Source organism: Heptranchias perlo, chromosome 3 (assembly GCF_035084215.1).
Source record: "Heptranchias perlo isolate sHepPer1 chromosome 3, sHepPer1.hap1, whole genome shotgun sequence".
Classification (NCBI taxonomy): domain Eukaryota; kingdom Metazoa; phylum Chordata; class Chondrichthyes; order Hexanchiformes; family Hexanchidae; genus Heptranchias; species Heptranchias perlo.
In genome coordinates, this window is record NC_090327.1 from 115,754,568 (window position 1) to 115,779,323 (window position 24,756).

The 24,756-nt window shown below is 44.4% G+C and overlaps 1 protein-coding gene across 2 annotated transcripts in view; it reads left to right on the top strand.

Moving 5' to 3' along the window:
- oxr1a (oxidation resistance 1a) overlaps window positions 1-24,756 on the top strand; it is a 701,118-nt gene that overhangs the window by 597,958 nt on the left and 78,404 nt on the right. For both annotated transcript variants that reach the window (XM_067981541.1, XM_067981543.1), the window contains exons 9-10: window positions 5,364-6,166; window positions 16,858-17,026. In XM_067981541.1, the coding sequence (XP_067837642.1) occupies window positions 5,364-6,166; window positions 16,858-17,026 (972 nt within the window). The remainder of the gene's footprint in view (window positions 1-5,363; window positions 6,167-16,857; window positions 17,027-24,756) is intronic.

Sequence of the window (24,756 nt, forward strand, 5' to 3'; positions counted from 1 at the left end):
GCCAGTCGCCACTGCCTCGACTCTGCCCCTGGCCATGATGACCAGCAAACTTTCTTCAAGGGGGAAGAGGGTGTGCAGTGTGCAAATAAGGGGCCTAATGCCTGTTTGAGGTCCCCACTGCAAGATTGGTTTGCCCTGAGGTAGTCGGCGCTGTCGCTGGCTACACTAAGGGAAACGAGCCTTACAGAACGCCTGCAACAAAAAGATAAGTTACTTACCCTTGAACGTGGAGCGGGAAAGTGCTCCTCCCGACCCTACATTAAAGGACCCTCCTGATCACCGTCACGACCGACCCCTGAGATCTCTGAATTCCGTGATCTCCCTCCCCCGCCCCAGCATTTGATCTCCCGATCCCGAGCCCCGAGTTCACTGATTTTTCCCCCCCCCACCCCGACTCCGGCGCTCAATCTCCCGGCCCCGAGGTCCCCGACCCCGCAATTCCAGGCTCCCGAACCCCGACCTAGGCCCCAACCCATGGGCCAATGCAGGCTGGTGCTATCCGCCCCCCCCCCCCCCCCAACTATCCGTTCCCACCCCCCACGCCGAGTCCAGCAATCTCTATCTCTCCCTCTCCCTTCCCCCTCCCCCCCCACCCCCGAAGGCTGTGACCCTGACCCGCTGTGTCCTCCAATCCCTCCCCCCCTCCGAGGCCCACGATTCCTTCCCCACCCACCTGACTCTAGGGATCCCTCCCCGAGGCTCTCGTTTACCTGTGGGCCGCTGTGGTGTCAGCAGTGGCCCGATCTTTGTCCACTCTTCCAGCAGCACTGTTTTCATTCTAATACCAGGGCCCAACATCCGGAGCTCCTCGGACCTTTCCATTTTGGGCCTGTACCCTGCGCTGGGGAATTGGGCGCTCCCAAATTTCTAGGCCATCAATCCTTATATGGTTCCATAGATGCTAGCAGTCCTTTGGTATCTCACCCGTGGCCATTCTTCACGTATGAGCTGAGCCAGTTAGTGTTAACAGTCTATTTGACTGTGGCGAGCAGTACAGTTAAGAAAGAGATAAAGTTAGGGGCGATGACACGTGACGCCATTTCCTCCCTGGCAACCACAAGAAGGTCCCAGTGCACTGCTACAACGCATTTTAATATAGTGATCCATTTTAATATTTTCCACAGCATGAAATAACGTTTTGCGCCCCCCCAGCCCACCAATGCCACCTTTGTTGTGGGTGTTCAGGTATAAACCAGTCAGTGTGGGCACCAATGCACGAGAGGGGAAAGAAAAATAACGTTCTAATGCATCTTTTGGGATCTTGAAGTGCTGTCAAATTCACTGGGTAAGCCCGTTTTCATGCAGGTTTCATGATCTGTAAATCTAGCGTTAAGACTTGTGGGATTAATAAATAATTTTTGCAGCAAACCCACAAAGTCACAAATGCTGCTTTTACACTGGCAACACCCAAGATTCCAGATTCCAGGCAGAGAGAAAATATTTTTTCATTAACGTCACATGATGACTATTTCAGTGAGGGCTCTGTTTCTATAGTGCATTTTAGGGACCATGTCAGATCAAATCAAACAACAGCTGGAGAAATCAGCACACCAGGAAAGATAGTTCATTGACTGAAGGGCTGTTGAAGGGCAAGAAATTTTACTGTTGCATGTTCTGTCAGTGTGCACAAACTTGTTCCCTCAATAACTGGGAAGTGATTTCTATCAGTACTGCTTTTAAAGGGGAATACTGTTTTAAGGGGAAGTGCTTTCAGTGTAAAGTACCCTTCTAGATATGTCTTAACTCCTCCTTGGTAGAGGTTGTTTGTACTTTTAATCCTTTTTCCTCTTCCCTCCCCCCACCCCGCGCTCATCATATATGTGTAATAAAAACAGAAAATGGTTGAAATATGCAGCAGGTCCATTAAATTAAAAAACATGAAAATGCTGGAAGTACACAATCCCCGACAGCTGAGAACAGCTGGACTCTACTGAGATCAACAATGAGCAATGTCAGTTAGCTGCTCCACAGAGTGTTTTGCAGATTGGCACATGGGCCAGCCCTGGCTGCTCAAGAGAGAATGAACTTTCTATGCCAGCTGTGCTTGTAGCCTCTTTGATTGAGGTTGCCCCAGCAAGTGCAGTATTATCGACTGTTTTGTGTTGTGTACCTGGGACCTTAGTAAAGACTGCTCAAAATCAATGGGCCAGAATTTACTGTAGCAGGGCACCTACTGGCATCTGCCGTTAGTTAGACTTGCCCCGGCACCCTGCAGTTCAAAGCGTGAGCTGATAACGGCACAGCGAGGGAATCAAGGGCATCTGGAATCTGAGTGAACAGAGCAACCAACGGGGTATCTCCTTAACCAATGAGATTTAAGGATTGAGAAATAAACACAGGAAGGACTGAGGAGGATGAATTAAAGGGACTGAATTCAATGTCAAATCAGGTGCAGAAAGAGAGGGAAAGAAAGATTGGATTGAGAGAGAAAAAGAGACAGAAAGGAAAAGTAAGAAAAAAAATTTAATTTATAATTTGAAATTTTTGAAATCTCCCTGAAAAATTCAAAACCTGAAGGAATGAGACTCCACACTTGTAATAGTTAATTTTCAGTGCCAGTGAAGTTACTTGGCACTTAACAATTATGCCGTTAAAAGGGTACTTAACACTACTAAAACTAGCCCAAGATATCTGCGGCGGGTTTAGTTCATATCTACCATGCAAATACAGCAACTTCATGACATTCATTGCATTTCAATGGTGAGGCAGACAGCAAGATGTTGTTTTCACGAAGCCAATAGCGGACCGCCTAACTCAGACAGGAGCTTTTGGATATTTGCAATTAACACTTATCATGTCATTAAGAGTACTTGTAATGACAGAACTTAATTTTCTGTGGCGAGTTTAATGGGCAAATACAAGTTACTTAAAAAAAAAACGGGGCAGCTCAGGGCGAGATGCCGTTTTCATGAAGGTAACGGCAGGGCGGTGCATCTCAGACAGCAACTTTTAGATAGTCACATTTTACAGTGTATCTGCTCCTCGCCTGAAGTTTCTGTACCATTTACCCATAAATAATGGCGAGCGCCATTAGCCATGCTGTTATTTTGACAGCAAATTCTGGCCCATTAAATCACTAGTTAGGCCTCAGCTTTAGTAATGGGCCGGATTTTCCTGTGAAAATAACAGCGAGGCTAACAGGGCTTACCGTTATTTCTGTGCATCTGGTGCAGCAACTTCCAGCGACCGCACATGTGGAGTCAAATGCGGAGATCCGGAAGTTGCTATACCAGATACGACCCTCCTCCATAAACTCCGCGAGAACGACATCTTGCCAGCTGGCTCTCCATTCAAATGAGTAGAACTGCGTGAAGTTTCTACACTGACCTGATGGATATCAACTAATCTCGCCAAAACAAGGTGCGTCAAGTCATTTCAAGTCTAAGCACACTTTTAACGGCGTAGTAAGTCTTAATGACTGCCAAACAACCTCTCTGGCACCGAAAATTAACTTTTACAAGTGTGGAGTCTCATTCCATCAGATTTTGATTGTTGTTGGACATTTTTTTTAAAATGTTTAATTTTTATTCTTTTACTTTTTCTTTCTGTCTCTTAATTCTATAGTTTTTACCCTCCTGCACCTGATTTGACATTGAATTTACTATTCTAACTTACACTTCCTGGTTCTGACTCTCTGCATTTTATTAACATGCTTCAATCTGATTGGCAATGGTTGCCCCATTCACACAGGTCCCAGATGCCAGGGAAAGGGTGCCGTGTCGGATTGAGCGCTCCATGAGAGGAACTTGCTGTGCAAAAGCCCGTGAAAAGTCTATGGGCAAGTGCAAGTCGGACTGGTTCGCCGCTCACAGGAAAATCTGGCACATTGTGTCCAATTCTGGGCACCACACTTTAGAAAGGACATCAAAGCCTTGGGGAGGGTGCAGAGGAGATTTATTACAATGGTAACAGGGATGGGAGACTTCAGTTACGTGGCGAGACTAGAGAAGCTGGGGTTATTCTCCTCAGAGCAGAGAAGGTTAAGGGGAGATTTAATAGAGGTGTTCAAAATCATGAAGGGTTTTGATAGAGTAAATAAGGAGAAACTGTTTCCAGTGGCAGAAGGATCAGTAACCAGAGGACACAGATTTACGGTAATTGGCAAAAAGAGTCAGAAGTGAGATGAGGAGAACTTATTTTACACAGTGATTAATAATCTGAAATGTACGGCCTGAAAGGGTGGTGGAAGCAGATTCAATAGTAATTTTCAAAAGGGAACTGGATAAATACTTGAAGGGGAGAAAATTGCTATGGAGAAAGAGCAGCAGAGTTGGACTAATTGGATAGCTCTTTCAAAGAGCTGGCACAGGCACGATGGGCTGAATGGCCATCTCTACTGTATGATTCTATGTAGAATCCTTGCAAGTTAGCAGAGAAAGCAAACTTCATCCCGTTAGCTTGAGCCAGGTTCCAATCTGAGTCCCAGAGGTGAAAGGGTGCGCACACAAAAATAACATGTATTCTTCTGCACCTGGTTTGGCTGTACCAGACTGTTGGGATGCTTGATGGTGACCCAGGTTTCTTAAAGTAGAAAGAGTATTACATTCCCTTGCACTGACTCCCTCAGCATGACTACAGGAACTCACCTAGTTTAAAATGCCATGCAAGTACTTTGGTAGCACAGATGTGTTCTACGCTTTCTCTAAACTGTGAGTATAAACCAAAGCTTTGTTAATTTCTGATCTTTTACAATATTCTGTGACATTTGCAGGTATGTACTTCTCATAATATTTTGATTCTTTCTCAATATTTCCAAGAGCAATTTTTGTGAGTGTTACTCACATCTTGAATTCCTCCCTGAAACCTGTAAATTTCAATGAGACTGTCTGGAGCAGATATGTTGGGGTGATGTTAATCCAGGGAGTGCCAATAGGTACTGAAAAGTTACTTGAGCTGCCTTCCTCTTTAAGGTGAGAGTGATGCACATGTTGGCTCAAAAAAATGCTACTATCTGTGCTTTGGTAGCACAGGTGCATTGTGTGCTTTCTCTAAAATGTGAGTATAAATCAAAGTTAAGAAATTACATCTCTGTTTCAAACAACAAATATGAGCAGAATAGTTTCTTCTGATCTTGCAGAATTGGTTTTGTGCATCACCACATATTTGTTTCTCAATTTTTATGTACAAAATGTGAATCATGGAAAATGGACAAATGTGTGAAGGACAATGTATGGATAGATCAGAGCTGAGTAACTTTATCCATACAGGAACATTCATAGGGTAAAGGAAGGAACATTCAGAAGGAATTATCCAAGAACTATACAGTTGTACCATAAAATGTGTTCAGGGGGCAACCACAGAAAGGTGCCTAATTAAAGCCACACGTGCATTCGACCTTTTACTTTTTTTCTTCTTTCCACCAGAGAACTAGAATATTCTGCATCAGCCAAAGATGTATACCAGTTAAACCGAAAAGCAAGAAGTAATACTGATGAGGTTGACTCCAAACTACGAGATACAGGGAATGACAGCACCAGCACAGCTCCCCGAAGCACAGAGGAATCCTTGTCTGAAGATGTATTCACCGAATCAGAACTCTCCCCCATTCGGGAGGAGCTGGTCTCCTCTGATGAGCTTAGACAAGATAAATCATCAGGAGCCTCCTCAGAGTCTGTGCAAACCATAAACCAGTCTGCTATGGAGAGCTGTCTGCAACCTTCATCTGTAGAGTCATTGGAGGCTAATGCCAATGAGCAAGCTAGTGCTGAAAAACTATTGGCTCGTGATGGTGGTGTTCCAGGCCATGAACTGGTTGAAGTGAAGGGAAATGGGAACCAAACTATGGAAAAATCTCTAAATGAGCACAGCACTGACGGTAATGGCAGTGCACATCAAGATGAGGGTGAGCAGCATTCCACTCTTAATCATAGCTTGGCCAGCGAGCACAAAGATGCTGAAGCTGAGGAATTGAACGTAGAGTGTAGAGCAAGTCAAACTGCAGTTGCTTCAGATTCCTCAGGCATATGCGAGAAAGAGAACACAGATCAAATCGGGAAATCGGGGGAGGAGCACGTTCGGGATTCTGAGACTGAGGTGGAGGAGCTCCGAAAGCTGTGGAAGAGCCACACTATGCAGCAGACTAAGGAGCAGAGGGAAACAATGCAACATTCCACCAACAAAGAAGTCAAACAGAAAACTGGGAAAGCTGCAGAAGGATCTGTAGAAGGTATATTAACCAAATAAAATTACTGTACTTGGGTTGGTATAACGAAGCCTATTGTAGTAGGAATACGAGGAGTAGTTTTACAAATTCTCATTCTGAGTGTGGAGTTTGTCCACTGGGGGCACATACTGGGAACTCGGGAGTACAACCAATGATGTATACATTTGATCTAACATGGGTCTCGTTTTAAGAATAAAAAGGACCAGACTCTCTTTCTCTCCATCCTGCGAGCATTTTTTTTTCTTTGTCCATTTTTTTAAAAAAGGGATGAAAAATTGTGAGGGGGCACATGCCCTAATTCCTCATGAATATGCCCCCTGTCATTCCTAGTGTGGAAAGTTTCAGGTCTCAGCTGTACCACTTGATGGTGCCCAGTAGACACCACATGCTTTCTCTTTCTCTCCCTCCAACCCATCCAGAGGGAATGTGGGAGGATTCCTGCAGCTCCGCAGTAGCCGGTTACAGAGTAGTAAAGGCAGGCGGTCCTGTCATCAGGAAAGTGATTTGTGCCACAGGAAGACTGTAGAAAGAAGAAATTTGGAGAAAATATACAATAACTTAAAAAACAAAATGCTGCATTTGGATTATACAGATACTTCCACACTCCAGTGCTTTCTCAACTAGCACAATTTTAAAAGATTACTTTGCTTATGGCTCTTCTGACTGAGATGCTTCGGTTCCCAAAAGAGAAGTAAGAAAAAGCCCCTTTAAAAGTAGTCCCACTCCTGACTTGCTCCATTAGCTTCACAGCGGTGTTATTTTATTATAATTAGACCCTTTTTATAAAAAAGCTTTTACCCTGCTCTTTGTGAACTTTGTTTTGTGCAATTGGCTCCTACGTTTGCCTATATAACAATGGTGACTGTACTGCAAAAAAGTAACTCATTGGCTGTAAGGATTTTGGGATGTCCGGACATGAAAGGCAATATATAAATGCAAGCTTTTTCTTTCTGGACCTTTACTTTGATTTCTCAATTTAAGTAAAATATGGATAGGATTTGGATTGAGGTTCAGGCTTCCAAAATCTTGTATAAAATAACTACTACAACATCACCATCACCATTGGCTACCTGATATTTTGACCTAGGTAGCACTTAGCTGGCGGTATTTTTTGGCACTCACTCTGGATGAGTCAGGGTCTAATACTTCACATTGAGACCTTGCTACCATGAAACATTACATCACTTAATTTCCTTATTAGTGAGAAAGAACAAACTAATCGAACTAATACAAAAATAGAGTATATCCATTGCTGTAGAAGTTTACAGTCACAATATAACCCGCAAACAAACTAGGTCGCCATGGGGTTAACACAGCACTTGACAACCCGAGATGAATTCTGAAATCTCTCTGCATCATGGTCACAGTCTTTCTAGTTTTAATGCACATTCAGTGTCAAGATACCCCAGGGGAGAAATTGGACCTTGTCATGCCGGTTTTGCGGGCATAAAATGGACGCAACAAGGGCCAATTTCGGACATCAATGTCCTGCGTCCCAACAATGCCTGAAAAACGTCCAACCCGATATTGGGTCAGGCCATTTTTCAGGCATCACTGACAACTGCCTAAGATGTTAGGCCCCTTACATAGGCCCTTCATTTACATAACACCTGTTTTAGGCCCCCTTTAAAAATTGGACTCTGTGCAGTCGTTGTGGCCTAAATTTTATGAAAAAATAATTTTTCATTCCCACTACTCTATTTGGGAGTCCATTGCATGTCAGCAGTGGCTCAGTGGTAGCATTCTTGCCTTTGAGTCAGAAGGTCATGGGTTCAAGTCCCACTCCAGAGACTTGAGCACAAAACCCAGGTTGACTCTCCAGTGCAGTACTGAGAGAGTGCTGTATTGTCAGAGGTGCCATAAAAATAATCCATTGCTGCTCCCCTGGGACTCATCTTAGGGCCGCTGCCAGCAAGTCAAGTATTCAACTGTATGAAATGGGCGAGCTGCTGGCTGCTTGGCCAAATAATATAAATGAGACCCAATGCCCAATTTTGGGCTGGTCTCAGGCCATGACCAATTTCTAGGCCCTCTTTTCCTAGCTAACGAGCCAAACATTTTGATTTCCTATTCAGATGACCTGAGGCTGAGGGGTATCTTGATTAAGGTGATTGTACCAGTTGATTGCCTCCATTGTAATTGTAGAAAAAAACTCACCTATTTTTTTTTTAACCTTCCTAAGAAAGTATTTGGTAACCAAAGGAAGATGTAAATCTTACTGCAATGCATCATCTTACAATAAAAACTCCATTGTAATGAAAATTACATCGAATGTACAGCACAGAAACAGGCCATTCGGCCCAACAGGTCAATGCTGGTGTTTATACTCCACACGAGCCTCCTCCCCCTTACTTCATCTAACCGTACCAACGTATCCTTCTATTTCTTTCTCCTTCGTGTGTTTATCTAGCTTCCCCTTAAACCCATCAATGCTATTTGCCTCAACTACTCCATGTGGTAGCGAGTTTCACATTCTTACCACTCTCTGGGTAAAGAAGTTTCTCCTGAATTCCCTATTGGATTTATTAGTGACTATTTTATATTTATGACCCCTAGATTTGGTCTCCCCCACAAGTGGAAACATTTTCTTTACGTCTATCCTATCAAACCCTTTCATAATCTTAAAGACCTCTATTAGGTCACCGCTAGGCCTTCTCTTTTCTAGAGTAAAGAGCCCCGCTTGTTCAGTCTTTCCTGATAGGTATAACCTCAGTTCTGGTACCATCCTTGTAAATCTTTTTTGCACTTTCTCCAGTGCCTCTATATCTTTCTTATAATATGGAGACCAGAACTATACACAGTACTCCAAGTACGGTCTAACCAAGGTTCTATACAAGTTTAACATAACTTCTCTGCTTTTCAATTCTGTCCCTCTAGAATTGAACCCCAACGCCCTGCACCTATTCTTCTCTGGTGAACTGTCTTTAGTTCACAATATAGTTATGGATGAGGAAGGCTTTAAGGCCCATTTTAATTCACCTATCCAGAAAGACCTTGCAGTTTCCCTGTGCGGCATCCAGTTGTTTCTTAAATGATTCCTAGGTTTTCATTGCCACTACTCTATTTGGGAGTCTATTGCATGTCAGCAATGGCTCAGTGGTAGCACTCTCGCCTTTGAGTCAGAAGGTCATGGGTTCAAGTCCCACTCCAGAGACTTGAGCACAAAACCTAGGTTGACTCTCCAGTGCAGTACTGAGGAAGTGCTGCATTGTCCGAGGTGCTGTCTTTCGGATAAGACGATAAACTGAGGTTTTGTCTGCCCACTCAGGTGGACATAAAAAGTCCCGTGGCACTATTTCGAAGAAGAGCAGGGGAGCCCTGGCCAATATTTATCCCTCAACCAACATCAATAAAAAAAATAGATAAATGGTCATTATCTCATTGCTGTTTGTGGGACCTTGCTGTTTGCAAATTGGCTGCGGCATTTCTTACATTATGACAGTGACTTTAAAAGTACTTTGTTGGCTGTGTAGCGCTTTGAGGCGTCCTGAGGGCGTGAAAGGCGCTGTTTAAATGTAAGTTATTTCTTAATGTGTTGATCACTCATTGTGTGAAGCAGAACTTCTTGATATCAGTCCTAAACTTGCTTTTGACTAGTTTGAATATGTGTGCCCTTGACCTCTTCTCGCAGTTTGGTATGTTAAGTAATTTTCAAGATTTATCTTTTCCATACCGTTTACTATGTTGTAAGCCTCAATAAGATCACCTGTGAAGACAAATCCTTTCCCCAAGGTTACTTAAAACTTTGATCTCTAAAACTAGGCATCAACCTCATGGCTCTTCCCTGCACAGTCTCCAATGCTTGAATGTCTCCCCTGTGCTTTGGTGACCAGAACTGGACACAGTACTTAAGATGTGTTGTAACCATAGCACTATCTGGATTGAATAATAGAAAGTTATGGCACTGATGGAGGCCATTCGGCCCATCGTGTCCATGCTTTCCGAAAAAGAGCTATCCAGCTTAATCCCACATTCCAGCACTTGGTCTGTAGCCCTGTAAGTTACGGCACTTCAGGTGCACATCCATGTACGCTTTAAATGAGTTGTGGGTTTCTGCCTCTACCACCCTTTCAGGCAATGAGTTCCAGACCCCCACCACCCTCTGGGTGAAAAAAATTCTCCTCAGCTCTCGTCTAATCCTTCTACCAATTACTTTAAATCTGTGCCCCCCGAGTGTGACTTCCTTTGACTAACACTGTGCAATCTTTTTACTTTGTTGATTGCTGCCCTGTAGCGGCTGGACATGTTGAATGTTGAGTCCACTAAGAATACTAGATTTCTTTCAACTTCATCCTTAGCTATTTCAGTACCATTCATGGAGTACGTGTGTCACCCATTTTCCTTCCAAGTCACCCTGAAATAACAATTAAGACAACAAGAAAAGAGAAGTAAAAGTGCTGGAAATAGGGTCTAGAGGAGGTGTAAATGGCAACATCAGAACCATTACCAGCACCTGCTGTCTGAAAAAATGGGAGCAGTGGTTATGATGTGAAGTTATTGAAATCAGTGTTGAGGCCGGAAGGCTGTAAAGTGCCGAATCGAAAGATGAGGTGCTGTTCCTCGAGATTCCGTTGAGCTTCATTGGAACAGTGAGGATAGGGAGGTCGGAGTGGGATGGAGAATTAAAATGGCAAGTGACCGGAAGGTCAGGATGAACCCCACGGGTCCTTTGATCACATCCTTTAATCTTTGCACTTAACAGAAAATCAGAAAGGTTCACTATTCTTTGCTTGATTCAGTGGGCAAGGTGCTCGCATCAGTCCGAAGATTGTGGATTCAAGATGCATTCCAGGACTTGAGCATGTAATAAAGGTTGATAGTGCAATAATGAACCAGTGTCAATTTGTTGGAGGTACTCACTTTTCAGTTGAGCTGTTAGATCATGGTCAAGTCTGCCCCTTACAGTGGTTCAGCTGCACGTAAAAGATCTCGTGGCATAATTTGAAAATAAGCAGAGAGATCTAGTGCCCTGGCCAATGTTCTCCTCTTAACCACCACTACTAAAAAAATTAACTAATCGTTCATCTCATTGCTGTTTGTGGGACCTTGATGTGTTCAAAATGTCCTACATAATTGTCAACTGCACTTTGAAGTATTTCTTTATATGTGACATGCTTTGGGACTTTGAGAATTTTGATAAGAAGCTATATAAATGCAAGTTTGTTTGCTCTTTTGAACCAGCTGTAACACTGTGCTAATCTGGAAAATTGTACAACCCAGACCCAATGTAGCAGCACAAATATGGATCATGCTGCTTGTCTTGAATGTCAGGTTTGATTGGCATCTTTTTGGTATCTGAAACCACATAACACCATACAACATTCTCATTAATTCTAGTGCAAGATCCCAAAGGGAACAAATGTTCAATTTCTATAAATGGCATGTTTTATATACATTGCACAGTGTACTGTAGTGATTCTTACAAGATATTAATTTGTGTTTGGGAAATCCTCTTTTTAAAAAAAAATGTAGTTTCTGAAAGTCAAGTAATTTCTTTGGAAACAAATTGATTAAATGTTTTTGTGGGAGGGAGGAGAAGAAGGCCCCTGTATAATTCAATATTGCATTTTAATCTTATAAGCTACATCCCATCTGATTGTGAATGTTGGAGAAGTAATTCTCAGAGGTGACAGCTGGCATCGGAGCAGGTTTTCCACATGGGAAGAGCCATATAGCACTGGAGAGTAGAGAAAGCATTTAGAGTGCACCACATGAAGCCAAACTAAACCCAAACCACAGTACTCCCCATCTGAGCCCAAGCCTTAATGAATTTTGAAAATAATCTTATGAAATAGAACATTATATATGAAAATTACTAATCCTATTTTTCTATATTTTTTGCACATAACACCCACCTTAGCTTCAGCAAGTTTTTTTCCCCCAAAGTCAGATGGTTTGTTATGAGTTATAATTCAAAGTTCTTAGTGCAAAATGTTGAATGTAGTAACAACAAAAACTTGCATTTATACGTGTCTATAATATAAAAAAAGCCCCAGAATTGGCAAGATTGGATGCCGAGTCAAAGAAGGAGGTACTAGGAGGGGTGACTAAAAGCTTGGTCAAAAAGATGGGTTTTCAGGAGGGCCTTAAAGGAGAAGAGGGAGCTGGAGAGGCAGAGGAGTTTAGGGAGAGAATTCCAGAGTGTAGCACAGCACGTGAGTGCAAAAGACAAGGCTAAAGTGCTCGCAACCATCTTCAGCCAGAAGTGCCGAGTGGATGATCATTCTTGGCCTCCTCTTGTGTCTCCACCATCATAGATACAGTCTTCAGCCAATTTGATTCACTCCACGTGATGTGAAGAAACGGCTGAGTGCACTGGACATAGCAAAGGCTATGGGTCCCGACAACATCCCGGCTGTAGTGCTGAAGAACAGCGCACCACAACTAGCTGCGTCTCTAGCCAAACTGTTCCAGTACAGCTACAACACTGGCATCTACCTGACAATGTGGAAAATTGCCCAGGTATGTCTTGTCCACAAAAAGCAAGTCAAATCCAATCTGGCCAATTACTGTCCTATCAGCTACACTCAATCATCAGCAAAGTGATGGAAGGAGTTGTCAACAGTGCTATCAAGCGGCACTTACTCACCAGTAACCTGCTCACTGATGCTCAGTTTGGGTTCCGCCAGGACCACTAAGTTCCAGACCTCATTACAGCCTTGGTCCAAACATGGACAAAAGAGCTTAATTCCAGAGATGAGGTGGGAGTGACTGCCCTTGACATCAAGGCAGCATTTGACTGAGTGTGGCACCAAGGGGCCCTAGTAAAATTGAAGACAATGGGAATCAGGGGGAAAACTCTCCAGTGGCTGGAGTCATACCTAGCACAAAGGAAGATGGTTGTGGTTGTTGGAGACCTATCATCTCAACCCCAGAACATTGCTGCAGGAGATCCTCAGTGCAGTGTCCTATGCCCAACCATCTTCAGCTGCTTCATCAATGACCTTCCCTCCATCATAAGGTCAGAAGTGGGGATGTTTGCTGAAGATTACAGAGTGTTCACCTCCATTTGCAATTTCTCAGATAATGAAGCAGTCCATGCCCACATGCAACAAGACCTAGACAACATCCAGGCTTGGGCTAATAAGTGGCAAGTAACATTTGCGCCAGGCAATGACCACCTCCAACAAGAGAGAGACAAACTACCTCCCCTTGGCATTTAACGGCATTACCATCGCCGAATCCCCCACCATCAACATCCTGGGGATTGCCATTGACCAGAAACTCAACTGGACCAGCCACATAAATACTGTGGCTACAAGAGCAGGTCAGAGGCTGGGTATTCTGTGGTGAGTGACTCACCTCCTGACTCCCCAAAGCCTTTCCACCATCTACAAGGCACAAGTCAGGAGTGTGATGGAATACTTTCCACTTGCCTGGATGGGTGAAGCTGCAACAACACTGAAGAAGCTCGACACCATTCAGGACAAAGCAGGCCACTTGATCGGCACCCCATTCACCACCTCAAACATCCACTCCCTCCACCACCGGCGCACTGTGCCTGCCATGTGTACTATCTATAGGATGCACTGCAGCAACTCGCCAAGGCTTCTTCAACAGCATCTCCCTAACCTGGGACTTTCTCCACTTAGTAGGACAAGGGCAGCAGGTGGATTGGAACGCCATCACCTCCAGGTTCCCCTCCAAGTCACACCATCCAAACTTGGACATATATCGCCGTTCCTTCATCGTTACTGGGTTAAAATCCTGGAACTCTCGACCTAATAGCATTGTGGGTGTACCTTCACCAAATGGACTGAAGCTGTTCAATGAGAAAGCTCACCACCACCTTCTCAAAGGAACTACGGGTGGGCAATAAATGCTGGCGTTGCCAGCGACGCCCACATCCCAAGAATGAATTTTTAAAAATATACGGCCACCAATGGCGAGCTGAAGGATGTGGGTTGCACAAAAAGCCAGTAAGAGGAATGGAGAGTTTGGGTGGTGGTTGGAGTGGGGGAGGGGGTCGGAGGGATTGTAAGGCTTGAGGAGGTTATAGAGATAGGGAAGAGCAAGATCATGAAGGGAATTAAATATGAAACTGAGAATTTTAAATTGGAGGCATTGGAGAATCGGGAATCAATGTAGGTCAGCAAGGACAGGGATGATGGATGAGCGGGACTTAGTGTGGGATAGGATATAGGTAGTATATTGATTTTCTGAATGACGAGAAGGGGGACGGGGATCGTTGCCTATTTCAACTTTTTGAGTGCAATTCTGTAATATTGGGTAAAATACTATCGGCTCATTTTGATCTCAATTGTCCAGCTCTTTGCAGGTTTACTGATTTAAATTGAGAGGCAAGAAGTACAAGAGCTTCCCATTACAAAGCAAACTGTATGACATAAGATATTTCGTTTTTGTGCTACTTGAAAAGAAATCAGCAAAAAAAATGAAACTTGTCATCTTTATTATTTTTTGAAAATATCGAACATAATTGATAGGCTGATTAATTTAAAGAAAAAGTATAATTTTCCCAGCACAGTGCCAGAGATGTTGGTCCAGTTCCTCAGCTTCCTTCCCAGTCCATCCAATTTTAATGTGAAGTCCATCAAGAACAACTACTTATTCTCAAACTGCTCTCAGTTGCTAACTCGCACCAAGATGAAAGAAAGAAAGAAGGAACTTATATTTACATAGCATCTTTCACATCCTCAGGATGTCCCAAAGTGCTTTAATCAATGCATTACTTTTAAAGTCCAGTCACTGTTTGTTATGTAGGCAAAGACGAAAGCCAATTTTGTGCACCAGTTAATCTATATTTTTGATGGTGTTGGATGTGAGCCAGAGCTCCCCTGCTACTTTGTGAATAGTGACATGGGATCTTTTACATCCCGACAGCGTGGTACACCCTCTGCACGTCACTGAAGCATCAACGTAGAAGTATGTGCTCGAATCCTGACTGGGGCTTGAACCTATAAATTTTGACTCAGAGGTGCTACCATTGTGCCAAGCTGAAACTTAAGGCTCAGCAGTGACACACCTTGCAATGTAATCCAGTCTTCATATTTTGGTTCTTGTTGTCAACCAAAACATTCTTAGCAATTTCCCGTACAATTTTGTAACTAATGCAGAAATAAGATTTCCAGATCAAAAAGGGTCATTTGTCTTTGAACACATGGCAAATCTAGGATTGAAGATAGGTCCCTTATTTAAGTATATTTGATCTGTATGGCCACCAACATTCAGTAGCACTAATTTCTCCCTCTTGCATATCTCTCTCGCTTTGTCTGTCTATCTGTATCTCTCTATCTCTGTCTCTCATATATATGCTCACATTTACATTCACACACCTCTTCTGTGTGTAGTAGTGCTCAGTTTTAAAGCAATGAAACCAATTTCTGGACAGATTCCATGGTTCCAGTAGTTACATCTGTTAAATGGGACCTTTTTGAATGACTTTCCCAAACGACCTTTACTGATGCTTGTTACAGAAGGGGCTTTTGCTTTTATGGTGGATTTGACTGAAATCAGAATTAAAACTATTGTAAACCAGAGTTGATTTTAACTTTGTATCTACTAAAGCCATTGACTCATACTAGGTTAAGAGTGCTGACAGTTGGATAGCATGTCTGAGCTCACTTTTCAACCATGAGGGGCATCACTACCAAGCCCAATCCTGTTCCCACTGTAACCAACCCTCCCCCCAATTGTTCATCGTTACCACAGTTGAGAATGGTTAACTCTGCACAGAACAGGAACCAAACTTTTTAAGCCAGCTTTTTAACAACAAGTGTATACACAAGCCACTATGGCCTTTCTAAAACATATAAAGTTGCAATACGAAATGTTATTGTATTTATGGCAGTAAATATCATCGAGTCATAGAATCTTACAGCACAGAAGGAGGACATTCGGCCCATCATGCCTGTGCCAGCTCTTTGAAAGAGCTATCCAATTAGTCCAACTGCCCTGCTCTTTCCCCCATAGCCCTCCAATTTTCTCCCCTTCAAGTATTTATCCAATTCCCTTTTGAAAGTTACGACTGAATCTGTTTCCACCACCCTTTCAGGCAGTGCACTTCAGATCATAATAATTAGCTGCATAAAAAAAAGTCTCCTCATCTCCCCTCTGGCTGTTTTGCCAATTACCTTAAGCTAGTGCCCTCTGGTTACCGACCCTTCTGCCAGTGGAAACAGTTTCTCCTCATTTACTCTATCAAAACCATTCATGATTTTGAACACCTCTATTAAAACTCCCCTTAACCTTCTCTGCTTTAAGATGATCAAATCCAGCTTTACTAGTCTGTCCACACAACTGAAGTCCTTCAACCTTGGTACCATTCTAGTAAATCTCTGCTGCACCCTCTCCAAGGCCTTGACATCCTTCCTAAAGTGTAGTGCCCAGAATTGGACACAATACTCCAGCTGAGGCTTGATTAATAAAGATTTAGCATAATTTCCTTGCTTTTGTACTCTATGCCTCTATTTATAAAGCCAAGGATTCCGTATGCTTTTTTAACAGCCTTATCTACTTGTCCTGCCGACTTCAAAGATTTCTGTAAGTAAACCCCCAGGTTTCTCTGTTTCTGCACCCCCTTTAAAATTGTACCCTTTAGTTTATATTGCCTCTTCTCATTCTTCCTTCCAAAATGTATCACTTCACACTTCTATACGTTTGCTGAATATCTCGAACAAAAATTTGAGCTTAAAAACAAAAGGGATTAATTTTATGTTTTTAATATTGAATCTCAGGTGGTGTCATAGCAAAAGAGAAAAGGCGGCATCGATCCCACAAGTTCTTGTGTTTGAGAGTTGGGAAGCCCATGAGGAAGACGTTTGTGTCTGTAGCAAGCGCATCCATGCAGCAGTATGCCCAGAGGGACCGGAAACATGAGTACTGGTTTGCAGTACCACAAGAAAAGTAAGTTGACCTTTCACCATAGGAGTCCTAAGTCCCACACTGGATCTCTCCTGAGACAAAAAGGATCTGAAGAGTACATAGTGGAAACCCTAGGACGGGCTCCTTATTTGAAAGTGTTAAAACATGGCAAATAAGTTAACAGTGCATTTGTCCAGCTGTATGTGCTTTTTTTGTAAATGAGTGAATTTTGTACAAAGTTTTGATGATGCAGAATGGAATTTTTTTTTTCTACTTCTCTCACCCAATCTCAATATTACAATACACACCAGGCTAGGCTGGCTGCAGAATGAACTGCCCTCTATTCTTTCCCAGCAATGTTAGAAGAGTACTCCTTACTGCATCTATGGGAATTATTCAGTTTCCACACCAACCATCCTAAATTGACAAATAATGAGTAGTTTTGTTACATAAGTTGTGCCCACTGGTTCAGGGAAGTGGTTGAGATTGCTTAAAAACAGTACTGCAGTGGTTTTGGTACTGGACTAGCAACTAAGTTGTGAATTCAAATCCCACCATGGTAAATTGTGAAAATGAATTCAGTAAATCTGATAACTTAGGGGCTGGCTCCAGAAAAATAACCACGAGAGCTGCCAGATTGTCATAAAAACCCAACTTGTTTAGTTTACTTCAAGGAAGGAAACCTGCCACCCATACCTAGTCTATCCAACATTTAACTCTGTTCCAACACTACAGTTATTTTCTTTTATAACGCACATCAAGCCGGTGGTAGACCAAAGCGAATGCACGGTCCACCCAATAGCACTAACCAGAGGCCCCAACCAGTTCGAGACCAGAACGAGTTGCCAGTGCTCAACAAGGGGGACGGAAAATCCATGGAGCTGAGCCACAAGTCAAAACTTAAAGGGAGGGTATTGAAGGCGTGGCAGCAAGCCGCAAGATATTTGTGGGGCAAGAGGAGCTTCTCCTGGCCCCACAAAATTAATTTTGAACACTTAACTTGCAATCTTTCCGTAGCTTCCAGTGGTCCTTTTTAAGGCAACGTTGAAGCCTCTATGTCCAGTATCAGTGGGCAGGGCATGCACAGCACATGCCCTGTGGTACCAAAAATTGTGCTGAGGTCCTACAACTGGTGTATGACTCCGATTTAATTATTGTAATATGGCTCTTGCATTTTTTGGGCAAGACCGCTGGCTGCTGATTTCAAGTCCCACTCAAAATTAAGTTTGGTGATGGAGAGCAGTGGTATTTTTTTTTAAAAAGTGGTCTGTTCATAGGAACAGGAGGAGGCCATTCAGCCCCGTGAGCCTGTTCTGCCATTCAGTGAGATCATGGCTGATCTGTATCTTAACTCCCTTTACCCGTCTTGGTTCCATATCCCTTAATACCCTTGCCTAACAAAAATCTTATCAATCTCAGATTTGAAATTTTCAATTGACCCCCAGCCTCAGCAGCTTTTTGGGGGAGAGAGTTCCAGATTTCCACTAGCCTTTGTGTGAAGAAGAGCTTCCTGACATCACCCCTGTATGGCTTAGCTCTAATTTTAAAGTTATGCCCCCTGGTTCTGGACTCCCCCACCAGAGGAAATAGTTTCTCGCTCTCTACCCTATCAAATACTTTACTCATCTGAAACACCTCAATTAGTTCACCCCTTAATCTTCTATAACCAAGGGAACACAAGCGTAGTCTATGCATCCTGTCCTGAGAGGTGCGGTGCCCCAGTACTCCAGATGCAGTCTCACCAGAGCTCTGTACAGCTGTAGCATAACTTCCACCCCTTTGTATTCCAGCCCTCTTGAAATAAAGGCCAACATTCCATTAGCCTTTTTAAATTAATTTTTGTACCTTTCCACTAACCTTTAGTGATTTCTGTACATGGACCTCTAAATTTTTCTGCTCCTCCATCTTTCTCGCTTCTCACCATTTAGAAAATACACTGAACGATCTTTCTTAGGTCCAAACCTCACATTTCCCCACACTGAACTCCCTCTGCCACAGTTTTGCCCACTTACCTAATCTATCGATGTCCCTTTGCAACTTTCTGCTCCCATGTGGGGCTCCGCTAGGCTCAGTACGAGGTCCCTTGCTTTTTGTAGTATATATTAATGATTTGGACTTGAACATGGGGGACTTGATCAAGGAGTTTGCAGAGGATACAAAAATTGGCCGTATGGTTGATAGTGAAGAAGAAAGCTGTAGATGCAGGAAGATACCAATGGACTGGTCAGGTGGGCAGAAAAGTGGCAAATGGAATTCAATCCAGAGAAGTGTGAGGTAATGCATTTGGGGAGGGCAAACCAGACAAGGGAGTACACAATAAATGGGAGGATACTGAGATGTGTAGAGGAACAGAGGGATCTTGGAGTGCATGACCACAGATCCCTGAAGGTAGCAGGACAGGTAGATAAGGTGGTTAAAAAGGCATACGGGATACTTTCCTGTATTATCCGAGGCATAGAGTATAAAAGCAGGAAGGTTATACTAGAACTGTATAAAACATTCGTTAGGCCACAGCTTGAGTACTGCATACAGTTCTGGTCACCACATTACAGGAACGATGTGATTGCACTAGAGAGGGTACAGAGAAGATTTACGAGGAATTTGCCAGGACTGGAGAATTTTAGCTATGAGAAAAGATTGGATTGGCTGGGGTTGTTTTCTTTGGAGCAAAGGAGGCTGAGGGGAGATTTAATTGAGGTATATAAAATTATGACTGGACTTGATAGGGTGGATAGGGAGGACCTATTTCCCTTAGCAGAGGAATCAGTGATTAGGAGGCATAGATTTATAGTAATTGGTAGATGGATTATAGGGGAACTGAGGAGAAATTTTTAAGCTGGATAGCTCTTGCTCGGCTGGCACAAACACGATGGGCCGAATGGCCTCCTTCAGTGCCATAACTTTCTTTGATTCTATGATACACTACTTACCATGCAACCCTACTTGTATATACGGCTCTGTATTCCTTCATCTAAGTCATTGATAAATATAATGAAAAGTTGAGGCCCCAATACAGATCCCTGGGGATCACTGGTCACATCCTGCCGATTGGTCATTATCCCTACTCTCTGTCTCCTACCTCCTAACCGATTCCCTATCCATGTCAATAGGTTGCCTCCAATTCCATGGACCTTCATTTTTGCTAACAGTCTCTTGTGTGGAACCTTATCGAATGTGTGAATGCAGCAATATGTAGAGGAAAATCGCTCCCTATGTGTTTGACCCTAAATGCTTTATGAAGTGACCTAGCAAGCCAAGTTTATAAAAATAATCTCAAGGCAGCTAGGGATGGGTAATAAGTGTGGTTTTGTTAATGTTACCCATGAGCAAATTTTTAAAAATCCTGCGATTAGTATATGTTACAAAGGGGAACCAGAAAATGAGATGGAGAGAGGAGGAATGTGCTTTATTTGACTACAAAATTATTGCTTAAAAATTGGGCCACATTGCGCACATTTTTCAGGCACTTCTTGGCCTACTAAGACCCTAAAATGGAAGTCTGCACACACTCAAAACCAGAAGTGCGCCGGCCACCATATTGGTAGAGGAGATCGCACTTGCATCAAGAGCACACGCTGGCAGCATTTAAAGTCAAAAATAACATATGCGGATGAGAGTCCTGGGCTTCTTGCAGGAACCGTTTTCAATTTTGGACTGCCCCAGCGTTTCACCCACCACATGCTGACCTCGCATAGCACAACGGGACGCTAACCACATGAAGGCCCCCTCGCTAGTGCTATTTAAAGGATTCATGCAGTACTTACAGATTAGTTGCTGATTTGCTACTTCTGGCTACTGTTTGACTTCTAGGTGTTTTGGCTATATTCTATCACTCTTGAAAGTTCACTTTGACTTCGTACGGAGAGGTTTTGCTGCTTTTTCCGCTGTTGTTGCTCTTTGCCTCGCAACTTGACTGGCTGCAGACATGGGTGGTTTGGTAGCCTTTAGGAATGGAGCACGATTTGGAGCATCAAGGAAGACACCACAGAGCAGGAGAAGCTGCCGTAAGAGGGAGGAAGAGGAGGAGGGCACTCAACAGGAGGCCATTTCGAGAGAGGGTCTTCATGGACCAATTCTGCTACCTCAACTTCACTGAGGAGCAATGTTTCAGGTGCCTTTGCTTTATCAAGGAGGCTGTTACCGAGCTGTGCTACCTGCTGCAGCCTCAAACCAGGGCATGGACAGCACTGCCTGCGGCTGTCAAGGTCACCATCAACTTCTATGCCACAGGCTCCTTTCATGCTGCAACAGGTGACATTAGCAACATCTCCAAGTTCTCAGTGCACCGATGTATCAGGGAGGTCATTGAGGCTCTATACACCAGGAGAAATACCTACATCACCTTCCCTATTGAAAGACCGAAGCAGGATGAAAGAGCACGAGGTTTCGCCCGCAGGGCAGGTTTCCTCATGGAGCAAGGTGCCATTGACTGCATGCACATTGCCTTGCGTGCTCCCTATCACCAGCCTGGAATATTTATCAAACAAAAAGGATTCCACTCTCTCAACGTACAACGGGTTTGCGACCACAGGCAGTACATCATGCAGGTCTGTGCCTGCTATCCCGGCAGCAGTCACGACTCTTTCATTCTGCACCAGTCGTCTATGCTGCTTTTATTCCAACCAGGCTGCCAAGTTTAACCTGGCTATTTTGTGACCAGGGTTATCCCCTCCAGACATGACTCATAACTCCAGTTAGGAACCCGTACAAAGATGCACAGCAGGCCTACAATGAGAGCCATGCTGCCACAAGGGACATCATCGAGCAAACAGATGGCGTACTCAAGCAACACTTCCCCTGCCTGGACCGTTCCAGAGAAACTTTGCAGCATAGTTCTGAGCTCGGTATCCAGATTTGTGATCGTCTGCTACATGCTCCACAACTTCGCCATCATAAGGGCCCTACCCTTACCCACCTCCTGAAAACCAACAAGTTCAGGAAGAAGAGGAGGAGAGGCAGCAATCAAGAAAGCCCCTATCTGCCCAAGCTCATGGTGACCAGTTCGTCGAGGAGAACTTCGTCAGCAATCCAGTTCCCCATTCACCAATAGCCAAGCAATCCTTACTTCTCTTACAACCATCATCAGATTGCCTTCCTTCACTGCACACTTATTGGTCTTGCCCTCACTTCACTACAAAGATAAATACCAACACCAAATCCTAATGCAAATACAAATTTATCAGATAAATCATCATCATTTACAAAGCAAATTACTATTCACCATTGTGCATTCTTTTAGTGCCTATCTTACGTATTCCTTTCCCTACCCTAGTGCTCCTGCGAGGTGTTTCCCCAGTGGCTGCAGCTTGGGAAGTGAAAAGCTGCTGAGCTTCCATTGAGGACACTTGAGATGGCCTTGGAGGACAACCTCGAGCAGTTTTGGGCATGGTGGGTCCGGCTGCAGACTGCACCATCTCGGTCTGGGCTGCAGCAGTCCGGGCCGACTGCCGGAATGGCACTAGAAAGGGCACTGGTGGAGTGTCTGGCGGGGGAGCAAGCACGCTGTAATCCTGAGAGAGGACAGCAAATTCCTCTTCGATGGAGCCAAGGCCACTTTCCTGGGGCGGCACCTCAGAACTCCTAGTGTTCTGCTCAAGAATAGAGTGCTGGAGTGACGGAAGCCACTTTAAACAGTGGCCCCCGAAGCCAAAATGGCAGCCATCTAATCTCCCATGGTAGTACTTTGTGCCACGAGGAAGCTGTCAGATCTGTCATGAGACCCTCCGTCATGGCGGGTTCTACTGTGTTGCTGTTGGAGCTGAGCACTCCACGTTGGACAGAATGGGCTCCAAGCTCTGTGCAAAGCCTTCTGCCAAGTTGGAGTTGGACTCCTCCATGCTCCGCGACATTGTGAGCAAGCTCTCCGGCGGACTGCCCAGAACACCAAGCATTTCCTGGTGTGTGCCCATCAGCCGCCTTCGGTAGCCTGGCCCATCGAAGTCTGCATCTGAGTCCTCTGCAGCAGAACTAGTGAGCGACCTCGTCCTCTGGCGAGCTGGCGTCCTGTCCCCCCGCCCTGGCTACTGTGCACTCATGCCCAATGAGTCACCACGTGCCGATCCCCCCACTAACCTAACCTCTAAGGACTGCGTGGTGTCAGTATCTGAGCTGGTGGTTGCAAGAGTCAGAGCAAGTGACGCTGCATCTTCTGCAACACCGCACTCATCTTCCTCCACTGGCTGAGGGACGTCCACATTCTCAGGCGCTGAAATGATAAAGGGACAAGTGTTAGGTTGTGGTTTGAGGGAGAAGTGGGTGTTGAAAGCATCTGCAACTTGTCGTGCAACCCTGCTCGGCGTCTCCTTCAGCATTGCCACTGGCCACGGCCTCCACTCTGCCGCTTCCCGTGATGGCTAGCACGCTGTCTTCATCGGGGGGAGATGGTGTCCAGACACGCTCTTCCGCCTCCGGTGGGGGACTGTTGCCTGTTGTTATGTGCCTCTTTCTCCTGTAAGAAAGAGGGAAGTATGTTAGGGAGAGCCTTGTGAGACGTTTGGAGAATGTGGCTGTCAAGGTTGACAGTGTGTTAGATATGAGTTGTGGATGTGAAGTTTGTAATAGTGCTAAGGGTGAGGTGAAGAATGTTTAGTGAAGTGTGATGCACCGATCGCAGGGTGGTGGGAGAGGGGAGTGTTGTAATTAATGAGGCTTTAAGTGGTGCAGCTGTGATGAGAAAGTATTTCAACAGTGTTCTTACCTTGACCACTTGTTCTTGTAGCAATGCTCCTGGCATTGACCTCATTGGCGATCTCCTCCTACTGCCTCCTCATCAGATGCCTGGTGGGCTTCCTGCCCCCTGTGGGGAAAAGGATATCCCTCCTCCTCTCCACTTCCTGCACCAAGGCTTCTAGTACAGCATCAGAAAACCTTGGTTCCCGCGCTCTCCCTGCTTCAGCCATATCAATTGAAAGTAACAGCACAAAAGGCCTTGCAGCCAAAATCCGCCTCGCCTTTAAGAAGTGCTAGCTGCCTTTAAGTAGCGTCGCCATCTCCCGAAATCGCACCCCCCCCCCCCCAACCAAGAGGCGTGCAGCCAATGAGCAGCATGGGTAGCACTAGCTGCACACACAATTCATTTCTGTGTCACAATCACCATGGATGCTTTCAAAATCTGTAAACTATTTATAGGCATCACTCCACTGGGTGAAATGTCGCAAAATCTGACAGGAAAAGGAGCAAACTTTTAACAGCTTATTTTTTTCTTACTAGTTTTCCTCCCTCCCTCCCCTCTTGGGGCAGGCTTGATGGATCAGCTGGTCTTTTCCTACCCGTCATTTTCGTATGCTTCACGCCTGTTCTGCATGGGTCGATGGTTCTAAAGGCACCAGGTGCCATTCTGCACCTCACCCAAGTGACCATTATTTATGTATATGCTTTGACAGTGTCAGCCAAGGCATTTGACTGTGGGTATCATCACAACCAAGCCCAGTATTGTCCGCATCTGATGTCTGGCCATACACACACGCACACTCTTCCAGCAAAGGTCAGTGCATAACAATCTGGAGCAGGATCCCTGGCCGGTTATTCCCGCACCCTGACCCAGGAGATCTGAGGCCAGTTATACAGCCTTCCTGTTTCCCAGCAAAGATCAGGTAATCCAGCGCAGACCTGTAGATGAAACCCGGGAGTTTACTGCTCTGTATGGCTCAGCCACTTCTTGGGTAAACTTACTGAGGCATTGGGAGAGCCGTGCTAGTGAATTAAATTTAAAAATAATGTTCTTCATAGTCAAGAATATTATTTACATTTTTTAATTTTTCTGAGAAGAGAAT